The following is a 26,829-nucleotide window of genomic DNA, read 5'->3' on the forward strand; positions in this document are numbered from 1 at the left end:
GTGTTTGGACAGCGGGAGGAAGCTGGGGTATCCGGAGAAACCCCCCCCCCCCCCCCCACACACACACACACACACACACACACACACACACACACACACACACACACACACACACACACACACACACACACACACACACACAGGGACAAACATGCAAACTCCTCAAAGAAAAGCAGTTGTAGAATTGGCTACTTTATTTGTGCAAAGTTTCACGCATCTTCTTTGGAACATACAAAAGTGTACGAAGTTGAAAACGGTGACCACCACAGCAAGAACGTAGAGAAAAAAAACCTTTGGTGTTAAAGACAATGCAGAATCATAACTTAACAAAAATAAAACATATTCACATTTCCCCACTCAGAACTAACAAACTCATAAATATAGATTTCAAAAACACTTAAAAAACACTTAAAAGTTTTATTACCAGTGTCTGTAGACTTGAAAGAAAACAAATGAAAGGAATGAAATATTTCTTAATTTAAAAAGGCTGGCAGTCTTATGTGTTGTCAAGTGCATCAAATGTGCTTAAAAAAACCCTAACTGGCACAATCTGAGCCATCGTCCATGATGTTTGTCAATGGAAAACTGCACTGTGGCCCTTTCTGTGACTTAATGCATCAGTGCTAAGGTTCTGATTAAGCTGTGACGTGATTGGTCAGTGTTGCATCAGCTCTAATGACGGATCAAGCCTGATTGGATTTAAGTGTTGGGTCCACAGTTGCCAGCAGCACTCATAGTAAAACTGCATCATGATGTGTTTAAGATATTAAGCAGCTCGCGGTTCAAGACACCGCGTGTATCTGCTCCCTCTCTTAAAACACCGACACACGCATTCACACACACAGACTAACTAGTTTAGCAAACGTGATGTGACGTATAAAATCCTCCACAGGGTTAACTTTCCCCTGAGGGCTAGCCAGTGCAGTCAAAATAAAAAGAGTCTCGTTTTAGAAATCGCCAGGCACCGATAAACATCCAGGAGGCCTCCGCTCAGGAGTGGCGCACTGTCCTTTCTTCATCACCACCCACCAGTGCCCAGACAAATCTCTGCTGGAGGCTAATGGGCGATATAGCACCATCCACCCCGGGTCTCGGGGGCTAGACGGGGGGCTGCCCGTTGTGCCGGAGCCCTGTGTAGGGCCACAGCAGCTGCTGGATGGTCATCCAGGAGTCTCCGGTCCCCACGGGGGCAGCGTCTACCGCTGGCTGCATCACCAGACTGGCCAGCAGTGCCAGGAGACCTGCAGGGGGGGGCGAAGCAGAGGCGATGTTGACTTAAGAAAACATCTATGCAATGATCTCTGTTTGTTTTCAACAATACACATGCAAGCTGTATGTATTACTGTATAGCTGTGTTGGAAAGGTTGGAGTTACCCACATCAAAGATAAGATTAAAAACAACTACGACTAACAAATTGAGTATATACCTGCCAGAACCAGCAATAAGGCCAACCAAAGCCAGAGCCCCCTGCCACCTCTGGCTACAGCTGCTGCCGCGGCTTCCCGGGAGGAGGTCAGGCTGTGGGACAGGGACTGGGTCACTCCTGGGTCTGTTGACGTTGGGCTGGAGGGAGGGCTCGGACTGGAAGAGCGCAGGGAAAGAGAATTAGATGTCGCCGCAGGATGGACAGACAACGAGCCACGAGAGATTGATGGAAAGAAATGGTATCAGATGAAGCAAGAGAGTGAATGAGTTACCAAAAATGACTCACAGGGAGTCAGTCATGGTAACTTAAGCAAGGAATGTCAGCGAGTGAATTAGCTGCTGCTCGGTGCAATCTAGGGTTGCCTTTGGATACACAGTGAATCTTTTCACCCGTCTCAAACAGCGTTAAATATCCCAAACCATTCATATCATCTTCATCAGCGTAAAGAAAAAGCTGTCAGGAGAGCAGGTAAAGGCAGGCAGGTGCAGATGAGCGATGACTGGTTAGGCAAAAGGCAGCAGATTATTTTGGCCAGGAATATGTCAACAGTAGGAGTGCTGCTTCAAAACACTTCACAGTCCTGATGAGTCAGTGCGAGGCTGCGGGTGGCCTTTGACTGGCACGCCTACCTGAGAACAGGCCTTTTGCATGCATTTATTGTTTTCTCCTTCTAAAAGACAGAATTCACAAGCACTTCCCACTTTGGGTTCTCTGTCCCACACACTTACAGCATGACAAACAGCTCATCCTGACTCCTGAGCCACGTTGAGGGAGAAAGAGAAGGAAAGGAGAGCTCAGATTGAGACAGGATCCGCTTACACAAAATGCTCAGTTGCCCCAAACACATAAAAACAATGATCAGAGTGCAGCGTTTCAAATTAAAGTGCACGGACATGTTAGTAAATGACAGAAGACAAAGCCCAGTAAAATTCGATGCTTTGCACCGTGCAAGTCAGAAAATGAGACCCATGCATGAAATCACAAAGCTTCTGATATAATTTCCGCTGATCCAGAGTCAGTTAGCAGCTGAAGGAGAGGATTCATTTCTGAACCTCACAGTGAAAACGCTCTGTAAACATGATTGAAAGCCGCCGAGGCCCTGGAGCAAAGAAGAAGCTAGTCCAGCGCAGACCTGTGTAATGAAATACTTTCATCACTTAGGAGGTTCCACATGCTCAGCACACTTCTAACTACAGGATATGATACAAACACATCAGTGTAAGGTTTGATTGAGTAGTTGGCATGAGCAGGGACAGCTACAATGGCTCATTTAATGCCAAAAATGACAATGTGAGTGTGCAGCTAATGGAACCTCAGCTAAATGATGAACTCTTCCACTATGCACCAGGCCTCTTGTCTTTGCTGGCAGGAAGTGGTGCTGCAGTAGGCTAGTTGTGGCTATTTTGGTTGGACTAACGTCTTGAGGGGCAGAATGAAGGAGGTGATTATGCTGCCCAGCTCACTGAGGCTGGACCTCCTCCTCTCTGCCACAGGCTCCTCCTTCTGCTGCTGCTGCTCGTCCTCCGACTGCCAGTCGGTGTTGTCGCAGGCCGTCCTGTGGGCACGCGTGGGTCAGGCGTTCACACAAACACACTGTTACAGTTGCACATTCAAGTACAAGCATGGATACATAACCAAACCCCACTCTGTATGTGCACAATCCATAAATATGCAGCCAACACAAACAAGACAAGATGCAGACACTGACATTTCAGCCGATTTAAAGCAACACTATGTGACTATTACTGAGAAACAGCGCCCCCCTCTGTAGCCTCATGAGGTGACTGACAACAAATCCTATAAATGTGTTGAGCGGGGCTCTGACTGTGTCGTCCCATTCACTGGTCTGAGACACAGCTGAATGATGGATATTACCCATGATACCCGGCCTCCTGAATCAGAAAAGCTGCAGCTGTAACAAATACACCAAACTTTGTTTAGAATTCTTCATATTTTAATTTTCCTCGTTGAGTATTGGAGATAAACGTTTTTTTTTGTAACTTAAGTCTTTTTTACCGATTTGCAATTCAGCATTACTCTTGAACTTGCTGTTCATGCTTTTGACTATTTAAGCTTCGAATATCAGCCAGTCTGCACAGTAGTGATCGGGAATGGAGCTTCTGTATCGGGGGTTGATGTGTATGTTTTAGTTTAGTCCACATCCCATCCACCAAAATAGAAGAGACAGGGTTTATGACCTTTACTGCAGCCAGCCACCAGGAGGCGATCAAGATGCTCTGGCTTAACTTTTGGGGAGCTGTCATTTCGTCCATCGTGGACAAATCCAAGTCAGTGTACCACCAAACTAATGTAAGTTGCATAGTGCTTGAATCTTGAATCTAGTGTTGCTTTAAATGCACCTACTGTACACAACGTTTTTTAAAGCTCCTGATAAAATTATCTTTCAAATTATTTCATGCAACATACACAACACATGCTAAATACATGCTCCAATATTATATCATGAACCCACAAAGCAAGTTCACGACCTTTCAGATATTTGGAGAACTTTAAAAGTGTTTAATTCATATAATCTAAGCTTCACATGTAGCTTAGCTCATCAAACAGGACAAAATCTACTTTCACAGTCCAAACATTTGAAAGCATATGGTGCCATGACATATGGGAAAGTAAAAAACGGACGTAAGCTCTTGACAAGCACTTCACCATGCAAAGATGGACCGGATGCAATAAAGATGGCTGCCCTGTGGTTTGATGTCACCACGGATTTTTCTTTGATTCAAAGGACAACACTGCAGTTTTTTGAGTTTGCTCCCACATTATTACTCCACACAGTCACTTTGAATTTTGTGCGTGGGGCCATCTTTCTTTAGGAAAGACTGAAGTTGGTTTCAAGGTCGATTTGAAAAGTTTGTATTTTAACTTTGATGAAAAAAAGGATTCCCTGTAACATCTACTGCAATGGCCCCAGTATACTCCACCATCATAAGTACAGTCATGACGTGACTCCGTAACGCTGCTGTCTTTATGCATCTGTGTCCGCCGTGAACGTGACTGTGCGACACAGCCAGCGTGGCGTCCTCCTCCTAAGCATTTCTTACCCCTTCATCATGAGAGCGGGCTCTTCAGTGTCAACCCAGGCCGCAGAGCTAACAAAGCGCTTTAGTGGGGGACGCGCCGTGCTCTTCCCTGCCACGTTCCTGGAAACCACCGTTATCACATAGGTGCACAACAACAACCACCCTCATGTCACAGTGCAGCAAACCTCTGTGGCTTGACTCAAACCACCACAGCCAACAGCTGGCCACACTTTAAACAGTCCTCTTCCTGTAACCTCAATCCCCTTCACATATATGGAGTGTCACATGTCACAGAAATGGTAATAAAGCATTTAATTATCTAACATTTATACAGCAAAAATGCAAACAATAAAATAGTTTGCGAATGTATACGTTAATAAATAAACAATAGATAAATACAAACTATTAATCATAAATGAGACATCGATAAACCCTAACCCAGAAAGTTTACAGTAAAAGGTCAGTCTGAAATGAGAAGTTAAATGACTAAACTAATCAAAAAGCTAATAGGAAAAGCAGCGCGGAAACAAAAATGCAAATTGGAAAGCACATTTCCATTTTAGATCGCTGTTAAAAAAATATCTCTTCTTAATTCAATGTGTGAATCCATTAAATTACATTAGTTTATGAATTCATTGATGTATTTTTAAATTATGTACTTATTAACTGTTTTGTTTTTTATTTAAAGTATTTAGAAATTTTGATGATTCCTCATTAAAAACAATTAAATACGTTGTAATGTTGACATTACTAACAGATCAATGTATTATCTTTAAATAAACAATGTATAAATTGATTAAATGCCTCATTACTATTTGTGAGCCCCTTGTGGTTCTCCATAAACACGCAGACATGAAATATAACAATGTTACAGCAAATGTAACATGAAGACAAGAACTAACACCTACCACGGGGATCTCCTGGTCAGTCTCTCTGTTTCAGCCTCTGAACCGTCTTGTGTTTTGGACTGTGTTCAGAAATCAGACAGTTTGAGTCGTGAAAACAAAAACGGTAAAACACGATGAGGAACATTTCTGACCTACATGGATATTTCATCATACTCAACTCTGGATTCATAATTCTCTACTACAGCAACTAGCCCAATACTAAAGTTCACACATTCAGGATTTCCGCTTTGAGACTTCAAATTTGTGGTTTCACTACAATCTGACAATCTTTCATGTGTCCATGCATGACATTATGTAAATGTAGGTAAAACATCAGAATTATGAAACCTACAGTCAAGTGGAGACGAGAAAAGCCTGTCAGTCAATAAATGTGCGATATTAAAGTAGAGTTTCATCCTCACCATGTCAAAGTGCATGTTGCCTCCACCAGTGCGAGGGATCGCTGCTATGCTGACCCGGCGGGTTGATGGCTGTGAGGGGATCCATGGGAAGAAAAACACACACACACACACACCACACAATTTACACATGGAGTCAACATAAATAATAAGTAATGAAAGTAAAATGAGATCATGCAGCGCTCACCTTGTAGTACTGTGATGTCGTCTTACCCCTGCCACGGAAATCGTCTGGAGAGAGCAACACACTGGCTGCTTAGTATGTACATGTGTGTGTGTTTGTGTGTTCATCACATATCTACACACACACTGTATATGAAAGACATCTATACAGCAGAGTTAAGTGATACAGGTTTAGTCTGGTGGATTTATTCTAATGCTAATCAGTCCAATGCAAATGTGGAGGCTCCACCTTTAGTAATTCAGGTAACAATCCATTTTAAGACCTGAAGACTACTTGGTATTTAGTACAAGAATCATCAAATTTAAGATATTGAATATCAACTCAAACTACTAGAAATTGATTGTAACACAAGTTTAAAAACATGTGGTATAATGTATTTACATATATGTGTGTGTTTGTGTGTGTACAACACTTCCAACCTCTTTCAGTTTGTGATCCGAACGACCTCTCGTTCTGCATGAGCGTCTCTCTCAGTTCCAGCAGCTCGGCGTGCTCCTTCGTGTACATCCTCCTCAGGTTCTCCACGTGCTGGATCATCACCTCCACGGCCTTCCCAATACGACTCTCCTGACACCCACACACACACACGAGACACCAGTGAATTAGCAGAATCAAAATGATCCTAGTGTGAAGACATGGCAGTTTCATTGATTTGTGGTAGTTGTCCACCACGCCCCACCTGGTGAATAGCTCCGAGCATCTCCGAGCGACTGGACACCCTGGTCATGGACTGGATGAGGATGTCCAGGTTCTTCTGGAGTCTCAGGATGATCTCCATGGACTGGTTGTCATCCTCACACAGAGGAGTCAAAGCCTGGGAGGAACAGTGAGGTATGGAAAGAGAAAGGCCAAGAGAGAAAATGAAAGACTGCACCTGATGCAGACATGATTTTGTGGAAGTTTTATTCTTTTTTTAGTTTCCACTGATAGTCAACAACTCAAACGTATTCATTATTTATTATTACTATTATTTATGTGGGACAACTCTTCTATGATAGTCACCGACTTTTGTTTCGTAAGAACAGCAGTCTAATGATCTAAAACTCGAATGTGAGTTTCACCACATGAATCCACAATTACCACAATGAATAAAGACAAAACATGTTGTGTTCCTGTTCTGCATGTTTCTAGCATTTAAACAAATAAATAGAAATGTGTGCAGGTCAAATTATAAAGTTGCACATAAGCACCACACACATTAAGTGCGTAGGCCACACTGCTAGGTGAGCACAATAAAATGTTTTTAAAAAAGATATAAAGTTAAGTAGGTAACTCCATCGTCAGAGGGCAGGACCGTCACACACACACACACTGACCTGCAGTAACCCCTGGCAGCTGGACACCTCTCTGCGGACGTTCTCCTCAGCCAGGTCACGTGACCGCTCCTCCAGCCGCAGTCTCTTCTCCATCGTGAACATGTCGCACTTGAAGCCCAACGCCAGACGCTGGAACTCCGCCTGAAAACACAACAGTTTTGGGTGAGCGTGCTCGACTTTTAAACATTTTGGCTTGGAGCTAATTGCTAAACAAATAGATTAGGATACCCCACTCGAAACCAATATTACTATTCTGGCAGAAAAGTTGCAACAGATAAATTATACATTTTACCCAACACTTCATAGAAAACCCTCTGGTGTTAACTTTGAATAGTTACACTTTCAAAATTATCAATCAGTTTTGTCAACTTCTTTGTTATCTATTATTATATATTTATATAGAAAACAAGATCCAATGGAAGACATACCTCAATCTCTTTGTCATTGGGTGACAGGCTGCAGATAAAGACAAAACAGTTAGGACTCTGTGACACAACCTATAAGCACATTGATAATTATGGATTTAAATATGAAGATGTGTTAATATGATCATTTGGTGTCTCACCTGATCCTGCCGTCTTTCAAGGCGCCAGAGGTCATGGATGTTTCAGCTTAAGAGGGAAATGACCAGGAGATGAATAATGGCACGACAAATATCCAACCAAATTCAAGTTTGCATCAAAGGAAAGAAAGTAAATAATATTGAAATGTGTATTAGTAATGTAGTATAAAACATGAATGTATCACACATACTTTTCTTCCCATCGGTCTTGCCGGTCTCACTGTGGTCCTCCAGAACCTTCTGCTCCTCGATGGCCTCCATGCTGCGTGACACCTCCTGCAGGGTCCGGACAAATGTTACTGCCTCTCCCTGCTCCTTCTCCGCCTCCCGCTCTCCTCTCAACTCTAATCCCTCCATTTTAACATTCATCTAAATAATAATCTATTATTATTAATAATCTAATAATCTATTAAAAAGCCATATAGCTCCCTAAACTGGCTCCCTGTCTTCTCATTCAACATTCTTTAGTGGAGGTAAAATGAAGATGTCCCTTCCTCCAGCTCGCTCTCATATACACAAGTGCACACACACACATGCACACGGACACGGACACACTCACATAGCTGGAAAGACAGCATTTCTGTTCAGGTCACAATGTCATGATGAATGAGGAGGCCAAGGCGCCAAAATCAATATTGACAGAGAACTTTAGTCTCGATGACATCATGAACATGGCATTATATTTTATTTAAGTTTGAACCTAACCTTTGCTTAAACTAAGAATAACAATGAATAAACAATACATTTTGGGTTTTAAGAAAGTTTGACATTTTCAAGTTACAGCCTAAAGCAAAAAAACAAGTAAAATAGGTTATTTTTGTTCATGTCCATGTGTTTTCCTAAGTGGAATTTTCTCTAAATACAATTGAATTGAAAATAAATAATTTCTAAAACACTCTATAATGTATTGCTTGTATTACATATATCCTGGCATTTCCATAAATATTGAAAACAAAAATAAAAGAGGAAAAAAACATAAAATGATAAACTAACTATCAGATGAAGAGACCTATGACTACATTTATTAAAAACCCTGTTTACAACTATATAGTAAAATTGATTGCATATCAAAATCTATTCTACATAAAAGCAATACCTTATTAAGAACTCTGTAGAGATTGAAGTGGGAGTAGAGCAGGTCTTACCAGTTCCCTCTTATTTTTGCCACAGTCCTTTATGGCTGCATTATCCTCCGATTGGCCGAGGTCAGAGGTCACGCTGCCCGTGCCGCTCCCCGATTGGGTGGCGTGTGTTAGGGCCGCTCCCGACTGAGGAGAGCTGCTGTTGGATGAGTTGGTGCAGTCGAGTCGGTCCGTCCCTGGAGGGAGGAGTGGGTGTGTGGGTGGTCAGAGTTACACGTAGATAGAAGACTGCACAAACAAACAAGCAGCTTGGAAATATCAAGATTCTCTCTTCATCTCCTTCACACGCACAGATTTGGTTTTTTCGTCCTACCTTCCATGCTGACCGCTACTGTTGAAGCCTCGGCTGTACTCTCCTGCACACTCTCCTCCTCCTCCTCCACCAACACAGGTAGTAGGCTCGTGCTGGAAAACACCACATTTATTAAAAAACAAATCCAAATCTTAACGTCTACAAAGAAACGGTTGCTATTCATGGTAGAAATCCCCCCAAATCTTCAGGAATTACTGACTCGGTTGGAATTGAACCCTGAGAGTTCAAAAGGTCACTCGCGCAAACAATTGATATTCAATCACTCACCTGTCCTCCGCTGTCGATCTGTCTGCCAGCTGGTCCTGGCTCAGGCTCTGACATGGACAAAAGTAAAAGGGATGAGAAGGAGGGAGGGGGTGAGAAAAAGACAGGTGGCCTTGCAGCACATGTTTTCTGTGGCAAATTACAAGAAATGGTCAATGATTAAAATAAAAAGAAAGTACATGTACACATACGGTCATATGCATGTAGCGTACCTGTCCCATGGTAGTGAAAAGCTATCTAAGCTGCACAGAGTGCGGAGGAAAAGACTGGACTGATTCCTTATATAATATGAAGCTTCATGGAGAGCCCTGCAGCTCTGTGAGTAAATGTGCGTGTGCATGTTTGTGTGTGTGTGTGTGTGTGTGTGTGTGTGTGTTGATGAGAAGGGTGCTCAGAGAACACGTTAACACTGGCACAGTGCTAAGTAGTGGAGGTGGACTGCCTGCATACACAGTCGTGTGAAAACACATACATAAGCACACAATGGAAGAAGATGAGTGCTCTGAGTAATGCAACGGGATATTGTGTAAGAACTGTACATAATATCCGTTTTGTCACCGCACAACAACAGGAGAGAGCGACCTTATCATTTCCCTGAATACAAAATGCCAAAGCAACAATGAGGCTAAATAAAACTGGCTGCTGCTCAGTTACCTTTACTTTGAAAAGCAGCAACACTTACACCCGACACTTAATTTATTCACGACTTAACATTCCTCCAGGGGAATCATCTAGTCCTTCAAAGTCTAGTGAATTTCAATGCCAATCCTCGTACTCTTCAAAACTATACTATAATTTTAGGCCTCCACAATCATAATCTGTGACACGTTAGATGTTACTGGTTGAGAACATGGGTTGATATCTCTGGGACTGGCCTCCAGTGATTTGCTCATGCTATTCTGACATAAGATTTATTGTGTCTGTTGATGTCTGTGCCTCCTTAAGCAATGTCTGCGTACGAGGCGCCTCAAGGTTCCGTTCTAGGACACATTTTATTTCCCTTTTTATTTCCACCCTTTGGGCAAATTACACAGCACAAAATTCCCTTTCATTGCTATGCTGATGATACTCTGCTGTATTTGTCCTGCAGCCCATTTCAATGAGCCAAGTTATCTTCACCACATAACAGCCCAGCAGCAGGTTCATTTCATTCAATTTCATTAATCTAAAGGGAAATCCTTACTATAGGCTCCAAAATGTACACATGAACCAAAATCAATACTTCATAGGCCATACCTCCAGCCTCCAGGTCCTCTGCAAGGTGATCCCTACACAGTCTATAGATGTTGGAGGTGAATAATTAAAAAATAAACATAAAATAAACTCAACTCCTATTTCCTAACAGATTAAACACAGGAGCTTCTTCTGAATCATCAAAAACACTCTGATTTGGCTGAAACCCAGTTTTAAAAAAGGTTTCTGAGAGTGTCAAAGCGCATTTCGTTGACACCCACAGGATCGGATTCTGTCTGTTTTGGCTCCATTCAGACCATCTCTCAGTGGGGGTTGGTTGGGGGGCCTGCATGACACCAGCAGGAAGGAGACTAAATAAAAACAAGCCGATCGATGTCTCAGTGGGACACAAAGCTTGACTGTGGTGCAACGGCACCACTGCACAAGTGAGCCAACAAAAACCTCTCTCAGTTCTGACATGAAAACACAGTGAGCCGATCTGAGGCTGGGCATCATCACCAAAAGCTTATTGTACAGAGCAGGCATCAAAGCAACTCATTGTAAACACTAATTGGTCCACACGGACAGAAAAGACGGACCCAGTGAGTCCAGGCCTTCGCTAATGGGCTGTGGAACATGCTCGTCATCTTTTTGTTAAATTCTCCAGCCTTTTCTGTTATTAATCACAAATGCTCAGTTAATAAGACTAATTGAAAATCATTTTTAAGTCACTTATCAAGGAAAAATATCGAACCTTTGCTGGTGTAACCTGCTTAAATGTGAAGATGTCTGTTTGATACTGTTTTGAATTTGATCTCATGTTGTATAGGTATTTTTGATTTATAATTTTTAACTAATTACAGTAGTCAATTCTCTCATCTTTACCCTACTTTTTGTACACCCCTCTCTCTCTCTTAAGCGGCCATCAAGAGTAGAAATGTTCTATATTAATACAGACAAGTCACTATTTATAACGTACATGAAGTTGCATAGAGAAACAGAAAGAGAGGGATGAGAAAAGAGGAAGCTGTGAGGAGCTGGTGTTGCAGAGAATTGAGGAAGCTGTACTTCTCCTCTGGTACTAACCTGAACACAGCTCATGTTGTCTCCGGTGCTCGAGTCCGCCTCGCCTTTCTTCTCCTGGTCCTCACGGGTCGGCTGGGTGCTGAACCCAAGTGAAAGGTCAAAGGTCAACTGTCAAGCACTATCCTTTTTCTCATCCTTCATTTATACGCTTACTTGCTAGGTGATAACTCAAAGCTATATCACAATAGGACAGAGAGAGTGCGATAAGGAACAGCTCTAGTCCATTTGTCGGTACACTGTGCCTATGCAAAGAGGCAGAGGCGCTAATGATCTGGCACACTCCTCCCACAGCGAGAAAAAAAACCCCATTTGACTATCAAATGTGGACTGAGCCACAGGGAAATGACAAAACTCAGTGAAATGCTTCAACTTGATGTGGATGAGGGATTGCAACTAAAAGTCTAGCAGAGATTGTGTATATTGCTCTGAGGGTAAACCCAGGATGCTGGGTGAGGTTGTGTGTTAAAGTCAATGGAAACTTCGGTTTCGTGTCTCTCAGTTGGGACCAAGTTGCTAATCCAAAAACCAACAGGTGTGTCTGTTGACAAAGTTTCTCCTGGAAAGAAGAGACTTAACACAAATGTACAAACAGGTCATAGCGGTTGTGTGCTGCTCATTTAAATCAACCTCTCAGTACTATTTAGGAGTCTGGGAGTCATATTACGTCAGTCATATATAATTATGCTAAATGTGTCATGTGAAAAAATAGCATCTCTAGCTCTCCCGAAAAAGTTTACATTCCAAACTTAAGCATCTCCTAGTGGCAGTGCTAAAATGCCAACAGGGTTTTTTCACAGCAGAAATTTTGACATCTCATAATCAGTGTTTTGACCAAATATAGCTGAAACCTTTAGTCCCACAAACTTTTTTTTTAAATGAAATATAAAGATTCCTGCAGACCACTTCTCCCCTGCATTTCCAAAGCCATTTAAAGACCTGGGCAGAGCAGGCGAATTAGCCCCATGCTGACATATGGACAACAAATGGCTAAAACAAGCTTTCTAGTCCAGTCCACCAGGTGGCGGAAATTCAGACAACTACACAACAGTGATGGAGGCTATATAAATCGAGCAGCACTACAAACGGTAAACATAGAGATTTGAATCGTGCTACTGTTATTTAGAAAAGAGACACCCAAAACACCCTAAATTCTAGGTGGGGATTGACCTAACGCTAAAATGAAATGCTGGAGATCTCGACCAACCAGGCAAGTTCAAGTTCCTATACTAAAGTAAAAAGACTAATTTAGACCCTGGTCCCTGAGTTGGAATTACACAGATTTCCTGCAAAGGTTCCTCAGCTATAGTGGAACGAGCACAGGTATAAATAATACAATTAATGATGGCTAAATTCCTGGTGTTGTGCACGGTGGGTCACCGTCACTATCATGTCCTACTGGGACACCTGAACTTTCACCTGTGCTTTTTCTACTGTGACGTGTCAAAATGTCTGGTGTGAAAGAAAGGACTGCGCGAGAGGTTTTCTCAAAATGCAAGTTTGCAAAGTACTGATAATATGCCCAGGCCATCAAATACAATATCTATTTCTGTTGTTTACCTCTCATTAGCGGTAACGGTCTCTGGTCCAGGAGATGTGTTGTCAGGGGAAACCATCTCCGCTGCTGTGGGAGGGGTCTGACCAGGTGTGACAGTTTGATCCTGTTCAGGTGAGCTGCTTACATTTTCGGAGGGAGACTCGGCAGCTTCAGAGACGTCTGCATCTGGTGAGACAGTAGAAAATGTTCCTAAGGGAAGTTTTCTCTTGTCCTATTCAGCACACGACTCACTCTGCATTTCAGATGCAAAATGTGAAGCCATAGATTAGCTGACAGTAGTGGGAGAAGAAATGGAAAGATAGAAAGTGAGTGATCCAGCTACGCAGAGAGATAGAGGGAGGCGGAGGACTTACTGTTCTCCGAGTGGGACGGAGCAGGGAGAGCATCCGCCTCTGGGTGTCTGATGCTGACAGCTTGTGAGTGGGCGCCTAATAGCACTGCTGCCTCTTCCTGAAAACACAGAAATAAAACGATAAATGTTCAAACAAGGAAAGGGGTGAACAGGTCAAATAAGCAACACACATTATCAGCCATGCACCAAACAGTAGGCCCCCGACCAGTCAGTATAAACAAACCTTTGAGAAGGATCGCAAAAGAAGCCACATTTTAACAGCTGACAGGCAGCACTAAGCATGCGCCCGTTGGTGAGGGATTGTTGCAAAGACCCCCTGCAATTACTGCCATCTTCATAGGAATTCAAAACCAAACTTTCAGTGACTGTAGAAATGTTTAAATTTATCTTAAAAACATTGGAGGCATGAGATAAAACCCAGAGGACTGCAGGTGAGCAGATTGTAAAACATCCAGGATCAGAAATTGACAGGACAAGTCTATTGCTCTAATGTGCAGTTCAGTGCTTATACTGGATGAGTATTTGCTGCAGAATTCATTTGAAACCTATTTTTTGGAAATGCAGTAGCACAATATTTTACCAGCAAGTCCTTTTCCCTTTTACCTCCGTGGGATCTTTGAGGTTTATAACTATTAGAATAGTAAATAAGGACGCAGATGCACTAGAATGCACTCGGCTGCCTGTGAGCAGCCTGTGAATAATTATCTCTGAAGAGCTATTTGTTAGGCAAATGACAAAAGGAGAAAAAGACAGAGCACAAGCTGAGGGAGGAGGGTGACAGAGAGGCAATGAGAGCATCATGTCTGTAATGTCGAACATTATGTTGTGCATTTAAGTTATTTTAAGAAAAGAAAAAATATCAGACACATAATTGGAGATGGTATTAGAGTTCTCCTACCTTCCAGGCAGTCATTGCTCCCCATTAATTTGAGCGTTGTATGAGAATACATTTGCAGATGACAGATGAGATGGTAGAGTGGCTGAACCTTTTTTTTTAAAGCCCTCCCTGTTGATCATGTGATTCCCACACTCTGACATTAAATATGCAAGAGCGTCCTTGACTGCACTAACAGGAAGAGTTGGCAAAAGGGTCACAGCATCAACACAAGAGTGAAAAAAGTGTCATGTCACACTGTGGCGATGTGGTTAACAATATCAGGAACGTTTCAAGCTAATTTTCAACTTTGGTGTGTGTCTGTGTGTGTGGATGCATTGATAGATCGGATAAAATTATTCCACATATATTTCACACACTTCAACTGAAAGTCTAAAACATTTATACTAACGTGAAACGTGTCATTTGAATTCCCCCTCGACTTCCTGCTTCCTTACCGCAACTACACAGTATGTGTTAGGTCATATTCTCGAAATGACAAAAGATCTGCTTACCAAACATTTCCTAACTTTACGAAAACAAGGAAGGTAAGCTGAGCATCAGACCAGCACTCTCCACATACACTGTCAGTCTGTGAGCAGCTCGTGACTCAGCGTCTAGCGCAACAGAACATCAGCAGTGGTTGTTCAGGTTCAGAGGGGGCGGACTTATTTCCTTCTATAAGCCACATTAGCCAGTTTTCAGAGAGAATTCTAAAGAGCAAATTGTCACTTGCTTCATCTGTAACCTCCACAGAGCTGCGGTTCAGTGGGAGTCTCATCTCCTCTGTGCAGCTCAGACAAAAGTGATCCTTTGTGGTGTCAACACGTCATTTTGTCACTTTTCTGTTGAAATCCTGGCTACTCTATAGATTACAGTCAACTTCTGCAGTATGATATATACAACACACATGTCATTACAGTTATATTTATCTATGATCATTGTGTGCAATTTATGTTCAACTTCGCTTTTACTTATCTGAAATCTGATTGGTCACTTACTAACAACAAATACGACAATTTGTTAGGAAATTTTCATTATCTAAGCTTTTTTGATAAAACACAAGGAACAACTTTGCTCAAAGCTAAAGAGCTTACAGTAAACAAGAAATTACTTAAATGTGCACCTTCTTTAAATCAGGAATTGTGCATGTTTGTTGGAAATATAATTGGCCTTCCTTTATGGAACCCTGAAAATTCCTAGATCCGCCCCTGGCTTACACTTTACATAAGGGATCACTTTACACTTGAATTTACCTGCAAAGATTGAGAGTTCACCTCCGCCTCTGACTCGGTGCAGGCTGCAGTGTCTGCAAAGATGAAGAACAAGAGAATTATCAGGAATGAAATTAATGGAGGAGAGATGAGGCCCAGGGGGGGAAATAAATCTGATCATAAAACCAAATTCTTGTCTAATCTACAAGTGATAATATACAGCCAAAAGGCAACCCCACCTTTATACCATAAAAGGTCAGGCTGTACATCATGCAAGGCATCGTTGTGAGGGAGGGGATGAAATATCATGCATGGCTGAGGTGGCATTAGTGACCACATCCTCTCGTCGGTCTGTCTCTCTGCCTGCCAGCCACTCATGCAGGCAGAGGAATGGGGGATTACTGAGCTCACTTCATGGACTCAGACCGCTCTTACACCTGGCCATAGAAGGACCTCGAGGAAGAGGGGATTTCACGTATTGTGTGGAGACCTGCGCACACTCACACTTGCTCTCACACACAACCTCTAGACGCCCAGGGCCACAACAACCATAGAAGGCAGGGGTCTCCTTCCGAGGGCCTCAGAGTGTGTGTGTCCTTACAGAGAGCGAGTGTGTGTGTGTGTGTACTGATCTGGTGCTTCAAGGGTGGCTGAGTGCCCTGTGACTGCTGTGGATTACAGGGGGGTGGGAATCCACTCTCACACACACACACACACACACACACACACACACACACACACACACACAAAGACAATAATGGCGTCTATAAGATGTTGCCCACCAGTAAAGTTCATCTTGTGAAGGACTTTGTAAGACATTATAACACCTGCAGCTTGATGCTGGACAAGTGAAATAATGACATGTTTGACAAGTTGGTTTTACATTAAAAGTTTACATTTTGATTTCAAAGCAAAGAACTTAAGTAAGAAGAGTAAGGAAGACTTGTAGAACCCAAAAGTCCTCTTAGGAATTCACTCTGGATCTTTACATGGATCTGCAGCAAATTGCACACAGTCCCCTACACATGCCTGATTTGTTTCATCAATATCCATGAAGCTTTCTCTGAGAAATCAAAGAAAATGTTGAAAACATCATATTTGCAATGTTTAAGTAAAAAAAAATATATATAAAACAATAAATCTTGTTTGAGATGCTCAGTTTTAATGTATAAAACTGTAGTTTCTGTGATCATTAAATGTATTTTTCTTCAGTTTTTCTATTAAAATGAACTAATTATGCGATATCCTCCTGGTTAGAAGACGCTGGACGTGGTATTAGCGCACATCCTTGTTGCATGAGGTTGGTTCAAGGCTTATTTTTACTGTTAATCCTGCTGAGTTTGATCCAGAGCTCTGAGCCTGGTGAGCAACCGCTGTCACGACAGGGCCAGAAAATGATTAAACTATATTTAGCCCTGGCTTCCTGCTTAGGATGTTCCAATCAGCTACATGCTAATTCTGGTGTATGATGGATATTTAAGTGTCCTTATTAAAAAGGAAGAGTTTCCAACTTCCCCTGTCATTATTCAGAACATTTAATCTGTTAAAGCAAAATGGTAATTAGCTCAGCTACACTGAAGAATTCCAGTAAACTGAGTGAAGCAGCATTAATTATGAAGACTGTTTCATAACGAACCAAACACTGACACCTTTCATAATAACTCACTTCATAGATTCCCTGTATCACCTCATGCTCGCTCTGCCTCTACCTCGCTTGCTCTATCAGCCGTAAAGTTTTTACCATCCACGCAGACGGCCAGACCTCATAGTGTCAGCTGCGTCTATCTCGCACACGGGAGAACTTCTACTTCACTCTCTACACTGTGGCTCTCTTGGCCTCTGTTGCAATTTAGAACGAACTTCATGTGTGTGCAGGTGCCCCCACGCTACTGCAATATACTGAATCAATTCAGTGGGAAGCGCAGAATTATTATTTTTTTTGTGTCATTTGTGCCACCAAGTTATTGAACACCAGAGTTGTTGGTTGTCTGGTGGCTGTAACATCCATTTTGGTGTTAGCACTCACCTTGGCTCTCTTCCAAGCTCTGCCCGGGCCGGGTCTCCCCAGAGAGGACGGACAGAGGAGTCGACGTGTCCCTGATCTCTCCCTCCACCACTGTGTCCACCACCATCCACCTCTCGTCCCCTTCCTCCTCTTCCCCTCTGTCCGTCACTTTATCCCCTGTTTCCTCAGGCCTGCCATCTGCTTGCCCATCCTGCATCCGGCAGTTCTTCTCCGCCAGCTCGTTCTTTAAAAAGTCTTGAAGGGCGAACTCCTCGTCCCAGTCCAGGTCTCCATCTCCATCTCCAGGCTTAAAAGAAACCGATGAAAAACGAATGCACAAGTGAGATGGAAAAAAACCTGGCAAAGTAATAAATCTTGTAAAAATCCATGGTTGAAGTTAGAAATTTGACTTGAGCTGGCCTTACAAAAACATCACATTATTAAACACTAATTAACAAAGCTGTCATGAAAATATACAAAAACAAAAGGGAACTTGCAGTTTAAAAAATGTTTTCCGAGGCAGTGAAAGGCTTTTGTGTGCACGAATAAAACCTTCGAAATTTTACTGCAGTAGCTTTTTTCCTGTACCGGAAATATAATGAATAAATCCCTTTACAAGCAGAACTGTGATATTTGTAAAGGACAGAAGGACAGCCTGGTTACAGTATGCAGATTTATCCACCTCCGCACAAAGCTCATTATGCTTTGCAGTAAAAACAATACCATTGTAATGGAAATGTTCAAGTGCATTTGTGCAACTGGTAGGCGTGAGGTCGCATCTGATTCCGTGTGTGAGTGTGTGTGTGTGAATACAGTATGAACTCTGGCACTGCTTTCCAAGCAAACGTCAAATTATTCTATTTTGGTAACTGAATTATATACATACAAATCATTCATATGAATTTTTTAAAAAAGTATCAAAAACCTAATATGATGGATTTAAAGTAAAATCCAAGGAAGGATTGCTGTAAGCAAACAAGTTGACCTCCCAGTAGGTGCACATTTCATTTAGTATCCTACTAACAATGTAAACGGACTACAGATTGAGACTAAAAGATAAGATTTGAGTTGTGCGTGTTAGAAAATGGTTCCTTCCTTTCTCTCTGACCTCTTCCTCTGGTGCAGGCGTCTGGCATGAGGCCTCTCTGCTGTCCTGGGGCGTCTTCAGCTGATCCAGCTCCTCACACAGCTGCCGCTTCTGGTTCTCCTGCTCCTGCACCCTGCGGACAATGACACAAAATCACGGTAAATAAAAAACTGCTGGAGGATGATTAGTTAGTTAAGGTGACGAACAACAGTCTTAACTGTCCACAAACTTAGAAAATGGCATGCACAGAGATCCTGCAAGATAGCACAGTGGACATACTGTACCCAATCCGCAGGCCCATGCAGTGTCCCATTCTGTTGCCCAGGGTGACCAGCGCCAGTTCTCCGACTGGCCCGGTATCGATTCCTTCCTACTTCAGTTTCTCAGATCCACTCACTACCTGCACGTCCAATCTCAGACTACACCAATGTGACCTGACAACATCCTAATCCTTTCCCTGTCCTACAGTCCAGTCTTACTCTGAACAGTCTGTATTATCCCAGACACTCATGAGCCCGAGGTAGAAACACACTTACAATGAGCCCTCTTCACTTTTTTTCCCCCCAAAACAATATGAGTTCACCCTGGCAACTGAGCACCAGTAAATCCCAGCTGAAAAGCCTGACCAGGTCTCCCTCTCTCGTCTGATACCGCACCACGTCAGCTCTATTATATATCTGAAGGGGATGTCCGTCTCCATGCACACACGTACAAACAGACACACACACACACACACAGGACAGGGAGAACTATCCACACACAGACTGGAGTCCAGAAATGGCCTCATGAAATGGTCCCTTTAAGGTCATTGAGGTCAGGATGATTGACGGATCTTTCCCCCACTCAGTACAACTGAGCAGCCAACTGAGACAGAGCAGCAGAGAGCAGGGACACACACACACACACACACACACACACACACACACACAGGTCTGACATTAAGTTGTGTGTGTATGTTTTTTTTTACTGATTTACTTCGAGAGGTGGTCTTTCAGTTTGAGAGCAGGACTTTTTGATTTTACGATCAGATGCTCTCACTCAAAACCCTACGCTTGCACTCAAATAGCCCCTACTTGTACTTACACTTGCCATGCTTGTGCTCAAACTGTGCGCTCGCACTAATATATTTTGTTGCTAGGGCAGATTTCCTCCGCTCCAGTTTCAGCTCTTCTCCTGTGTGCATGTGAAACGTCTGCGCTCGGATTTCTAATCTGCGCTCGGACTTTTTTGTGTAACAAATCTGTCAACTTCCCAACCAAGGAGCACTGAGGAATAAAATTGTCCTGCCCTTGTTATGATTACTTTTTGTACTGCACCATGAACAACAGAGAGAAAGGAGAAACATGGAGGCGTCTCTTTTCTTTTTAAAGTTGCTGGCAACAGGGTTCCCATAATGTCAAAAAACTTGAACTCCTTGATTTTGCTGCTCCATGTTGACCAGGGATCTGCTGGACTCTTCCTTCAAGCACTACAGGAAGCTGGTGTAATAATAAAGCCGTGGAGGGCGGGAGTGTATGAATCTGGTTAAAGTAACCACACGTACGTGAACCCAACACACCCAGTAAAAGGCGGCACAATTTCATTTGTCAAGACTACACCGGTCATTCTATTGGTCCGGGAATTTTGACAGACTTGTTGCACAAAGAAATCTTAGAGCAGAAGAAAAAATCTGAAGCATGAAATCAAAAGAGCATATTCTTGAATAAAGATAGTAAAACAAACCCATATGTGGGGTTACTAATATAGATTGATAGTTTCATCAATATACTACAACTTGGAGGCAGAAATAATTGCATAAATTAATTATAATTATTATATTTTTTATAATATAACACTTGCATAAAATCCCCATTAACCCTGCCCAGTGAGATTTCTTAATTAATTCAGCACCATGTAGCATTCAAAACCCTAAAAAAGCTCTGCAGACAGTAACAAGCTTATGACGGCAGCTATAGGCTTGTATGGACTTGGAAGGTCAGCCTGGCTAGTTAGCTTACCCACACAGCTCATTAAACCAAGACTGCATTTTTTCACTGGGTAATTACATTGCAGGATTTAAATCTACCTCTGGCTCACTTGTTTCAGCATTACCTTACTTAGCCAGAAAAGCCTTAGCACTGCCCACTGGGGTTTAATTCAGCCAATGAGATCGCTGTTTCCAAGAGCAACTCTGCCTCGAAAAATATTTTCTTACCTCAAAGTCAGTGGCCTTTAATTCCCCGGCACTAGAGTCAGAGCATTTTCTGTTCTCCTCCATCTTCCTCTGCTGTCGTAACAACATCCCTCACCTCTGACTGCCCACATACACAGCCACAGATACACAGGCAGATAAAAATCTCCTCACCTGACTGAGAGGTGGAGGATCTCAGTGCGGGACCTCCTCATGTTACTGGCCATTTTGATCAGCTCCTTCTCCAGGGAGTCTGTGTACTGGGCCAGCTGGTCCAGGCTGAGGGCCCAGTCCGCCCTCCTCGCATCCAGCTTGGCCTGCACCGTCTGTGGGAAGACGAGGCCAAGGGGTCAGCCGCTCGCTTGGATGGACGGACGCAGCGCGATGACTCACTGCTCAAACAGTTGGTCTCCGAAAAGTTCTGACACCGATTTGACAAAATCTTTCCTCGCTTAAAAAACCAAGCGAAAGCCTGACGTGCGCCAGTACAGCTCCCCTCCGCTAATGATTTCTGTCTCATTTGGTATGTTTACTGCTGTATGGAAGAACGTGGCTAATGAATGCAGAGTGGCAACAAAGCAGGAGGAAAGGGGGGTGGGGGGGGGGGGGCAAAGAGTGAGCGAGAGACGGAGAGATACACAGCGAGGGAGGAGGGGAGTGGGTTGTGTTCATGGTGCAACACAATGACTAAACAGCGCTGATCGGATGGGGCCTGTTGGAGAGTTATATAAGTTAGAGATCTCTAGAGAGGTGGTGGGCGGGAAGGAGAGAAAGAGCGGAGATGGATGGAGAAAGAGTGCAACAGGTGGAGGAAGAGGAAGATGGAGATCACATTATATCATTTTGTGACTCATATAAGAGATAAATAGTACTGAGACTGTCTTTTTCAGCCTTAAATCAGCCTGTATGAATACAACATGATTTAAAGTACATTGTAAATCTGCATCTGACATTCAACTTAAATGTGTGCGTGTGTGTTTGTATCAGACCTGCAGACCAGTGTCCGTGTTGCCCTTTTGCTGCGTGTGGTCGTCCAACAAGCCTCTAACCGTAGATAAGACCGAGTCCAATTCTTCCCTGAAATCCCTTTTCTGAAGGTCAAAGAAGAAGCAGATTGTGAAAGAGAAATAAATGGAGAAGTGCAGGTCAGAACCGAATCAGACAGGCAAGACAACACTATCGTAACTATCTTTTATCAGGAAGGGAAAGATCATCCATATGTAGCCAGAAAAGCAAACAAACGACTTTACATGTCAAGTTTCTAATGTGAGACAAAGATCAATCATTAAACTAAGTAAACTTTTTAAATGTTAGTCTTTGTGTCAACGTGATTTTAACAAATGCAGCAACTGATTCCATGCTGGTATTCACACCTCAAACGTAACATATGTATGCAAGAAAAACAATGAGACCATGGTATTTATGCTCATGTCCGCTCTTCAACAATCTAGGGTCTGAGGTTCAGTCAAGGCTGACAAATCGCACTTGCTTACCAGTTTGTTCAGTAGCGTCTTGAACTCCAGCGCCATTTGTTCGGGACTGGGCCCCTGCAGCATCAGAAACACCTCTCTGTCCAGCGTCTCATCCAGCGAAGAGGTGACGCTCATAGTCGTGGACAAATGGTCAGCGCCATGAAGAGTCTGAGGGAGATGGCAATTCATTCATGTGAATGAGCACTGAAAACAAACTTCTCCTCAGTGTACTAATTGCAAAGAAGCTGGACATGTATCTATGTAGCATCTAATGCACAGACAGTGTTTTGTATTGTGTGCAGAATGTGTGGGAGGCTCAACAGTTTGTGGAAACAAACTCCTCAGAGATGAATCACTTGCTTGTGGGCAGAAAACTCCTCAGAACAGCCGCTGGGGTCATAAACTGAGATTACCTAACGCTGCCACTACTGTGAAGCGACTGTTCAGTGAGAATATGGTGTTTCTGTGCAGCAGCTTAAAACCAAATTATGCAGCCAAGGGAAAAATGAAACTTGGAAATGTTAAATTATGTAAACATAATTTAGCCAGCATACCAGTCACATGAGAATATTTTTAAATAAGTGTTATGTGGTAAATCTGCAAAATCAAATAAAAACATTTCTAAAAAAGTTGCCACAGTCATGAATTCTCTGTCAGTAACATAAAGCCAAAGGACCAGAGTCTGAAAGCTGTGTGCAGAGAAATGAGGATAAATGTCAAGAGGCAAGACAAAAATCAATAAGACGGAACAAACGAGTGAGATGAATGAGAATAAGAGCAAGGAGGAGAGAGTGAACGCCCAAAAGTAAAGTTGATCAAATGAAGGGAGACAGCCAGAGCAGGGGAGTGCTGACCTCCAGTGGTGACTGAGCCAGAGCCAGTTCCGTCTGTAGGGATCCTGAGGTGCTCTGGTTCAACCTGTAGGCCACCGACAGGGACAGGCCGGCCCTGAGAGAGACGGGAGGAGGAGAGGTTACCGAAGTTAAGAAATTAATTTGAAAAGGTGGTAAAGGAAACATATTTTCCCCAAAGTTAAGAACAAAAAAATGAACGAAGTCAAGTTCTTTTTTTTATCCCCATACGGTTTGTAGCTTAGAGTACTATATAATCGTACAGTTTGTACAAAACAAAAGTGGCTACTAATCAAAAATCTTATGCTAAGTGCATACTTTCAAAGTCGTCTCTTCGCTGTGCACTTCACAAGTTGGGGTCTTGACGCGGAGTCTTGCCGTTGTGAGTTCTACTACACGACTGACTGGCTACAGGGGGTCACACACTACACGATCTTTCACCAGGAGAACCCCCCCCCCGACTAGTATGTCTGGTCCTCTCTGATTGGCTGTGATTCGCGGTCAGCCTGATGCGAATCATGTCTTTGAAGAGTTCATCCAATTCGCCAATTCAACGCAGATTTGGGTCCAATCTGGGGCCTCTGTCAGAGTGACAGAATTTGTTGACGAGTCAGAGTAAATAAAAAAATCGAGTAGTGTGAAGTAGACATTAGCAGTTTCCCAATGGTCGGTGTGAATGTCTTAAAAACCCTTCCACTCCCTCGTCACTCTTGGTTCACTTACCCAGCGAGGTCTGGATGCATCATCTGAACCTGGCTCTCCAGCTTGTTCTTGTCTGCCCTCAGCAGCTGGAATCAAAGAACAAACAGACAGAGGAAGAAAACATGACAGTCTCTCTTTAGATATTTAGAGGTCAACAACACAGCTAACCCTATAAAAAGAATGAACGTTCTAACCATTACGTTTTTTAATTAATTTAAATAGGATGGTGGAAACAACAATCTCCTCCGGAAGATTGATTGATTGATTAAAACGTCTGATATGTTCTTCTGTTGCAACACAAGGATTTTTCCAGTGGGGAGCACAGGAAATCTGAGAGTCGCAGTCTGATTTCGGATGAAGAATGAGTGGTAAAAGAGTAAAAGAGCACCTCTGAGGAAATAGTAGAGGTTATTGCTGCACAGAAGTTGAATTAATGATGTAACGTAAAGTGCAACTCACTGACCTGAGTGATGGAGGAGTATTCCTCCACTGCGGCCCTCAGCTCTTCTATCTGTTTGCTTCTCTGTGATAAGGAGGCAGAGGAAACAAGACCAGTTGGAGGAAGAGAGAAAATATTCAACAAATCGTATCTAAAGAAAACAAATGAAGCACTGACCTCATGTATCACAGCCTCCTTCTCACCAACGACAGTATCAAAAGAGTGGATTTGCACCTGACGACAGGGAGGGGGTGGGCACATGACAACATAAAAGAAACACAGCAACAGCGGATGTAGAATTTCTGATGCGCACAAGATAGATTTACTATGCGAAGGTCGTTTTGTGAGGAAGGAAAATGAATGGGGGAAGGACACGGGCCGAGAGGAGTGTGAAGAGGCAGAGTAGAGATGTATTCATTATTTCGCAGGGACCGGAAAAAAGTACCTGAAGGTCAGCGTTAATGTTACACAGCTCGGCTATCCTCCTCTGGAGCTCGTCTGTCTCCATGGTGACCTTGAAGTTCTGAGGGGAGTAGGACAGCCAATCACATCCTTTCTGTAAGCCATCTATGAATGGCAGAAGTCAAGTCATTGATATCGTCTAAAGTCACAAAAAGACAGTGAAGTACCTCCTCCTGAAGGGAACCAATCCTGACAATCAGACTCTGGTTTTCTCTCTCCTAAAAAAAAATATATATATAATCAATCAATAGCATCTGTGGAAACACAAGATCAGTCCTTTGTCCGCAGACTTTGTAAAATGATAAAATACCTACAACAGTACCTGAGAACATTGTGAAATTTGTAGAATAGAATACGTTGTTGAATACGAGGAATTTCATTTAAAATCTAAATTTACTCTTGGACATGGACTGAGGAAGAGACGTGACATGCTTGAAGAAAGTTTGCACCGTTTTTCTGAAGGTGCCAAACAAGTTGGCACCTTCAACCAGGCATTAAACCAGGCGTTAAGCCAGGCATCAATAAAGTTGTCGGGTAAAAAAAAAAGCCGATGTCTGTGGCCCTGCCAGAGAACGTTCATGTGTTTCAGGGGTGTAACTCTGACAAGAGCGCTGATGGGAGGGGGAGGGATGATTCGGTTGCGTTCACTTTTCCAGGATTACCAACCCGATTTATGTGATGATGACGCGTGAAGCATTTTTAAACGCTACTGCACTTACACAGCACATCTGTGGTGCAGCTATAGTATTGTAAAACTTAAAACGCTTCAGGTGGCAGATGATGATGCATTCAGTATTTTGGTCAAGTTTCAAGATGGGGAAGTGAAAGCCACATGTTTGTAGCTCCAAATGTCCCCACCTTCCATGCTCTGCTGAGGAATTCTATATATACATTTTTGTGTCGATTAACTGACTCAAAAACTGCGATGACACTTATGTTTTTAGAAACATTCCAACAAAAGTCTATATGTGATTTAATCTCAGTGGATTTAAAAAGTGTGATGATTGTATTTCTACATATTTATTCAGTACCCATGAGTCTGAAATGAAGCTAAACCGAGAACCTCCAAGTGCTGCCTGAGTGTGACTGACCACATGTTTGCTGTGTGCGGAGGCGCGGGCTCTGCCCTCCTCTGTACAGCTCAGAGTCGCCTTCATCTCCTCCACCTCCTCCTTCAGCAGTTTCTCCTTCTGGGCGAGCAGCTGGCTACTGTGGGCGGACGGCAAACGCGGACGGGAGTCAACCAACACATTGTGCGCTTCAGTAAACGTGTGCGTGCGAGCGTTCGAGTGCATCTTACACCCTGGCCTGGTTGCGTAGATGCTCGTTGTCCTCCGCCAGCCTCTGGTTGGTGTCCTCCATGCCCTCCACCACCTGCTTCAGCTTCCTCACCTCCTCCTGGAGCTTTTGGTTGCACATCTGGAGGTCAGCGACGCAATACACCAGGTCTGACGTTTCACTGAGAGGAGACAAAACACACACGCTTATATACAGTGCAAGAGCTATGCAACCTAGCTGTGTATGTATATATATATATATAAGCCCGATAAGACATCACTTACAATTCTACTCTGGATGCCTCCCCCCCGAAGGCCTCCAAGCTTCCTGAGGTCATATTGAGCAGCATTGACCTCTTGGCTACAACACAGACAGACACAAAAACACAAGCATAAGTACAGGTGTGTGTATAAAGGGAAATATAAAGCAAACCTGAGTGTTTCACGTGCACACTCACCAGACAGGCTGTCAATGACCTTGACCGACTCTTGAGTGAGGTCGTTTGTCGGTTCTTCCCTGAGTCAAACCATCAAAATGTGCAACATCAGTTACTT

General features: G+C 43.1%; 1 protein-coding gene across 8 annotated transcripts in view; it reads right to left on the reverse strand.

Moving 5' to 3' along the window:
* Window positions 1-171: 171 nt before the first annotated feature.
* lrmp (lymphoid-restricted membrane protein) overlaps window positions 172-26,829 on the reverse strand; it is a 31,850-nt gene continuing 5,192 nt past the window's right edge. Inside the window, exons 5-39 of one of the 8 annotated variants that reach the window (XM_034578897.1) lie at window positions 26,733-26,791; window positions 26,560-26,635; window positions 26,298-26,456; window positions 26,089-26,206; window positions 25,165-25,170; window positions 24,981-25,058; window positions 24,713-24,769; window positions 24,560-24,619; window positions 24,118-24,182; window positions 23,398-23,491; window positions 22,565-22,711; window positions 22,061-22,162; window positions 21,246-21,397; window positions 18,923-19,034; window positions 17,836-18,121; window positions 15,852-15,904; window positions 13,723-13,819; window positions 13,372-13,534; window positions 11,815-11,893; window positions 9,559-9,605; window positions 9,292-9,383; window positions 8,982-9,154; window positions 8,028-8,112; window positions 7,840-7,885; window positions 7,703-7,730; window positions 7,275-7,415; window positions 6,638-6,772; window positions 6,378-6,525; window positions 5,962-6,026; window positions 5,778-5,846; window positions 5,377-5,435; window positions 4,490-4,588; window positions 2,845-2,982; window positions 1,428-1,582; window positions 172-1,241 (exon numbers count right to left, since the gene is read on the reverse strand). In XM_034578897.1, coding sequence (XP_034434788.1) covers window positions 1,099-1,241; window positions 1,428-1,582; window positions 2,845-2,982; window positions 4,490-4,588; window positions 5,377-5,435; window positions 5,778-5,846; window positions 5,962-6,026; window positions 6,378-6,525; window positions 6,638-6,772; window positions 7,275-7,415; window positions 7,703-7,730; window positions 7,840-7,885; window positions 8,028-8,112; window positions 8,982-9,154; window positions 9,292-9,383; window positions 9,559-9,605; window positions 11,815-11,893; window positions 13,372-13,534; window positions 13,723-13,819; window positions 15,852-15,904; window positions 17,836-18,121; window positions 18,923-19,034; window positions 21,246-21,397; window positions 22,061-22,162; window positions 22,565-22,711; window positions 23,398-23,491; window positions 24,118-24,182; window positions 24,560-24,619; window positions 24,713-24,769; window positions 24,981-25,058; window positions 25,165-25,170; window positions 26,089-26,206; window positions 26,298-26,456; window positions 26,560-26,635; window positions 26,733-26,791 — 3,586 coding nt within the window. In that variant the 3' untranslated portion in view covers window positions 172-1,098. Of the gene's footprint in view, window positions 1,242-1,427; window positions 1,583-2,155; window positions 2,183-2,844; window positions 2,983-4,489; window positions 4,589-5,376; window positions 5,436-5,777; window positions 5,847-5,961; window positions 6,027-6,377; window positions 6,526-6,637; window positions 6,773-7,274; window positions 7,416-7,702; window positions 7,731-7,839; window positions 7,886-8,027; window positions 8,113-8,981; window positions 9,155-9,291; window positions 9,384-9,558; window positions 9,606-11,814; window positions 11,894-13,371; window positions 13,535-13,722; window positions 13,820-15,851; window positions 15,905-17,835; window positions 18,122-18,922; window positions 19,035-21,245; window positions 21,398-22,060; window positions 22,163-22,564; window positions 22,712-23,397; window positions 23,492-24,117; window positions 24,183-24,559; window positions 24,620-24,712; window positions 24,770-24,980; window positions 25,059-25,164; window positions 25,216-26,088; window positions 26,207-26,297; window positions 26,457-26,559; window positions 26,636-26,732; window positions 26,792-26,829 lie in introns of all 8 variants that reach the window. The other 7 variants (XM_034578895.1, XM_034578896.1, XM_034578899.1 and 4 more) reach the window with 7 other exon arrangements.

This window comes from Hippoglossus hippoglossus, chromosome 23 (genome assembly GCF_009819705.1).
Source record: "Hippoglossus hippoglossus isolate fHipHip1 chromosome 23, fHipHip1.pri, whole genome shotgun sequence".
NCBI classification, from domain to species: domain Eukaryota; kingdom Metazoa; phylum Chordata; class Actinopteri; order Pleuronectiformes; family Pleuronectidae; genus Hippoglossus; species Hippoglossus hippoglossus.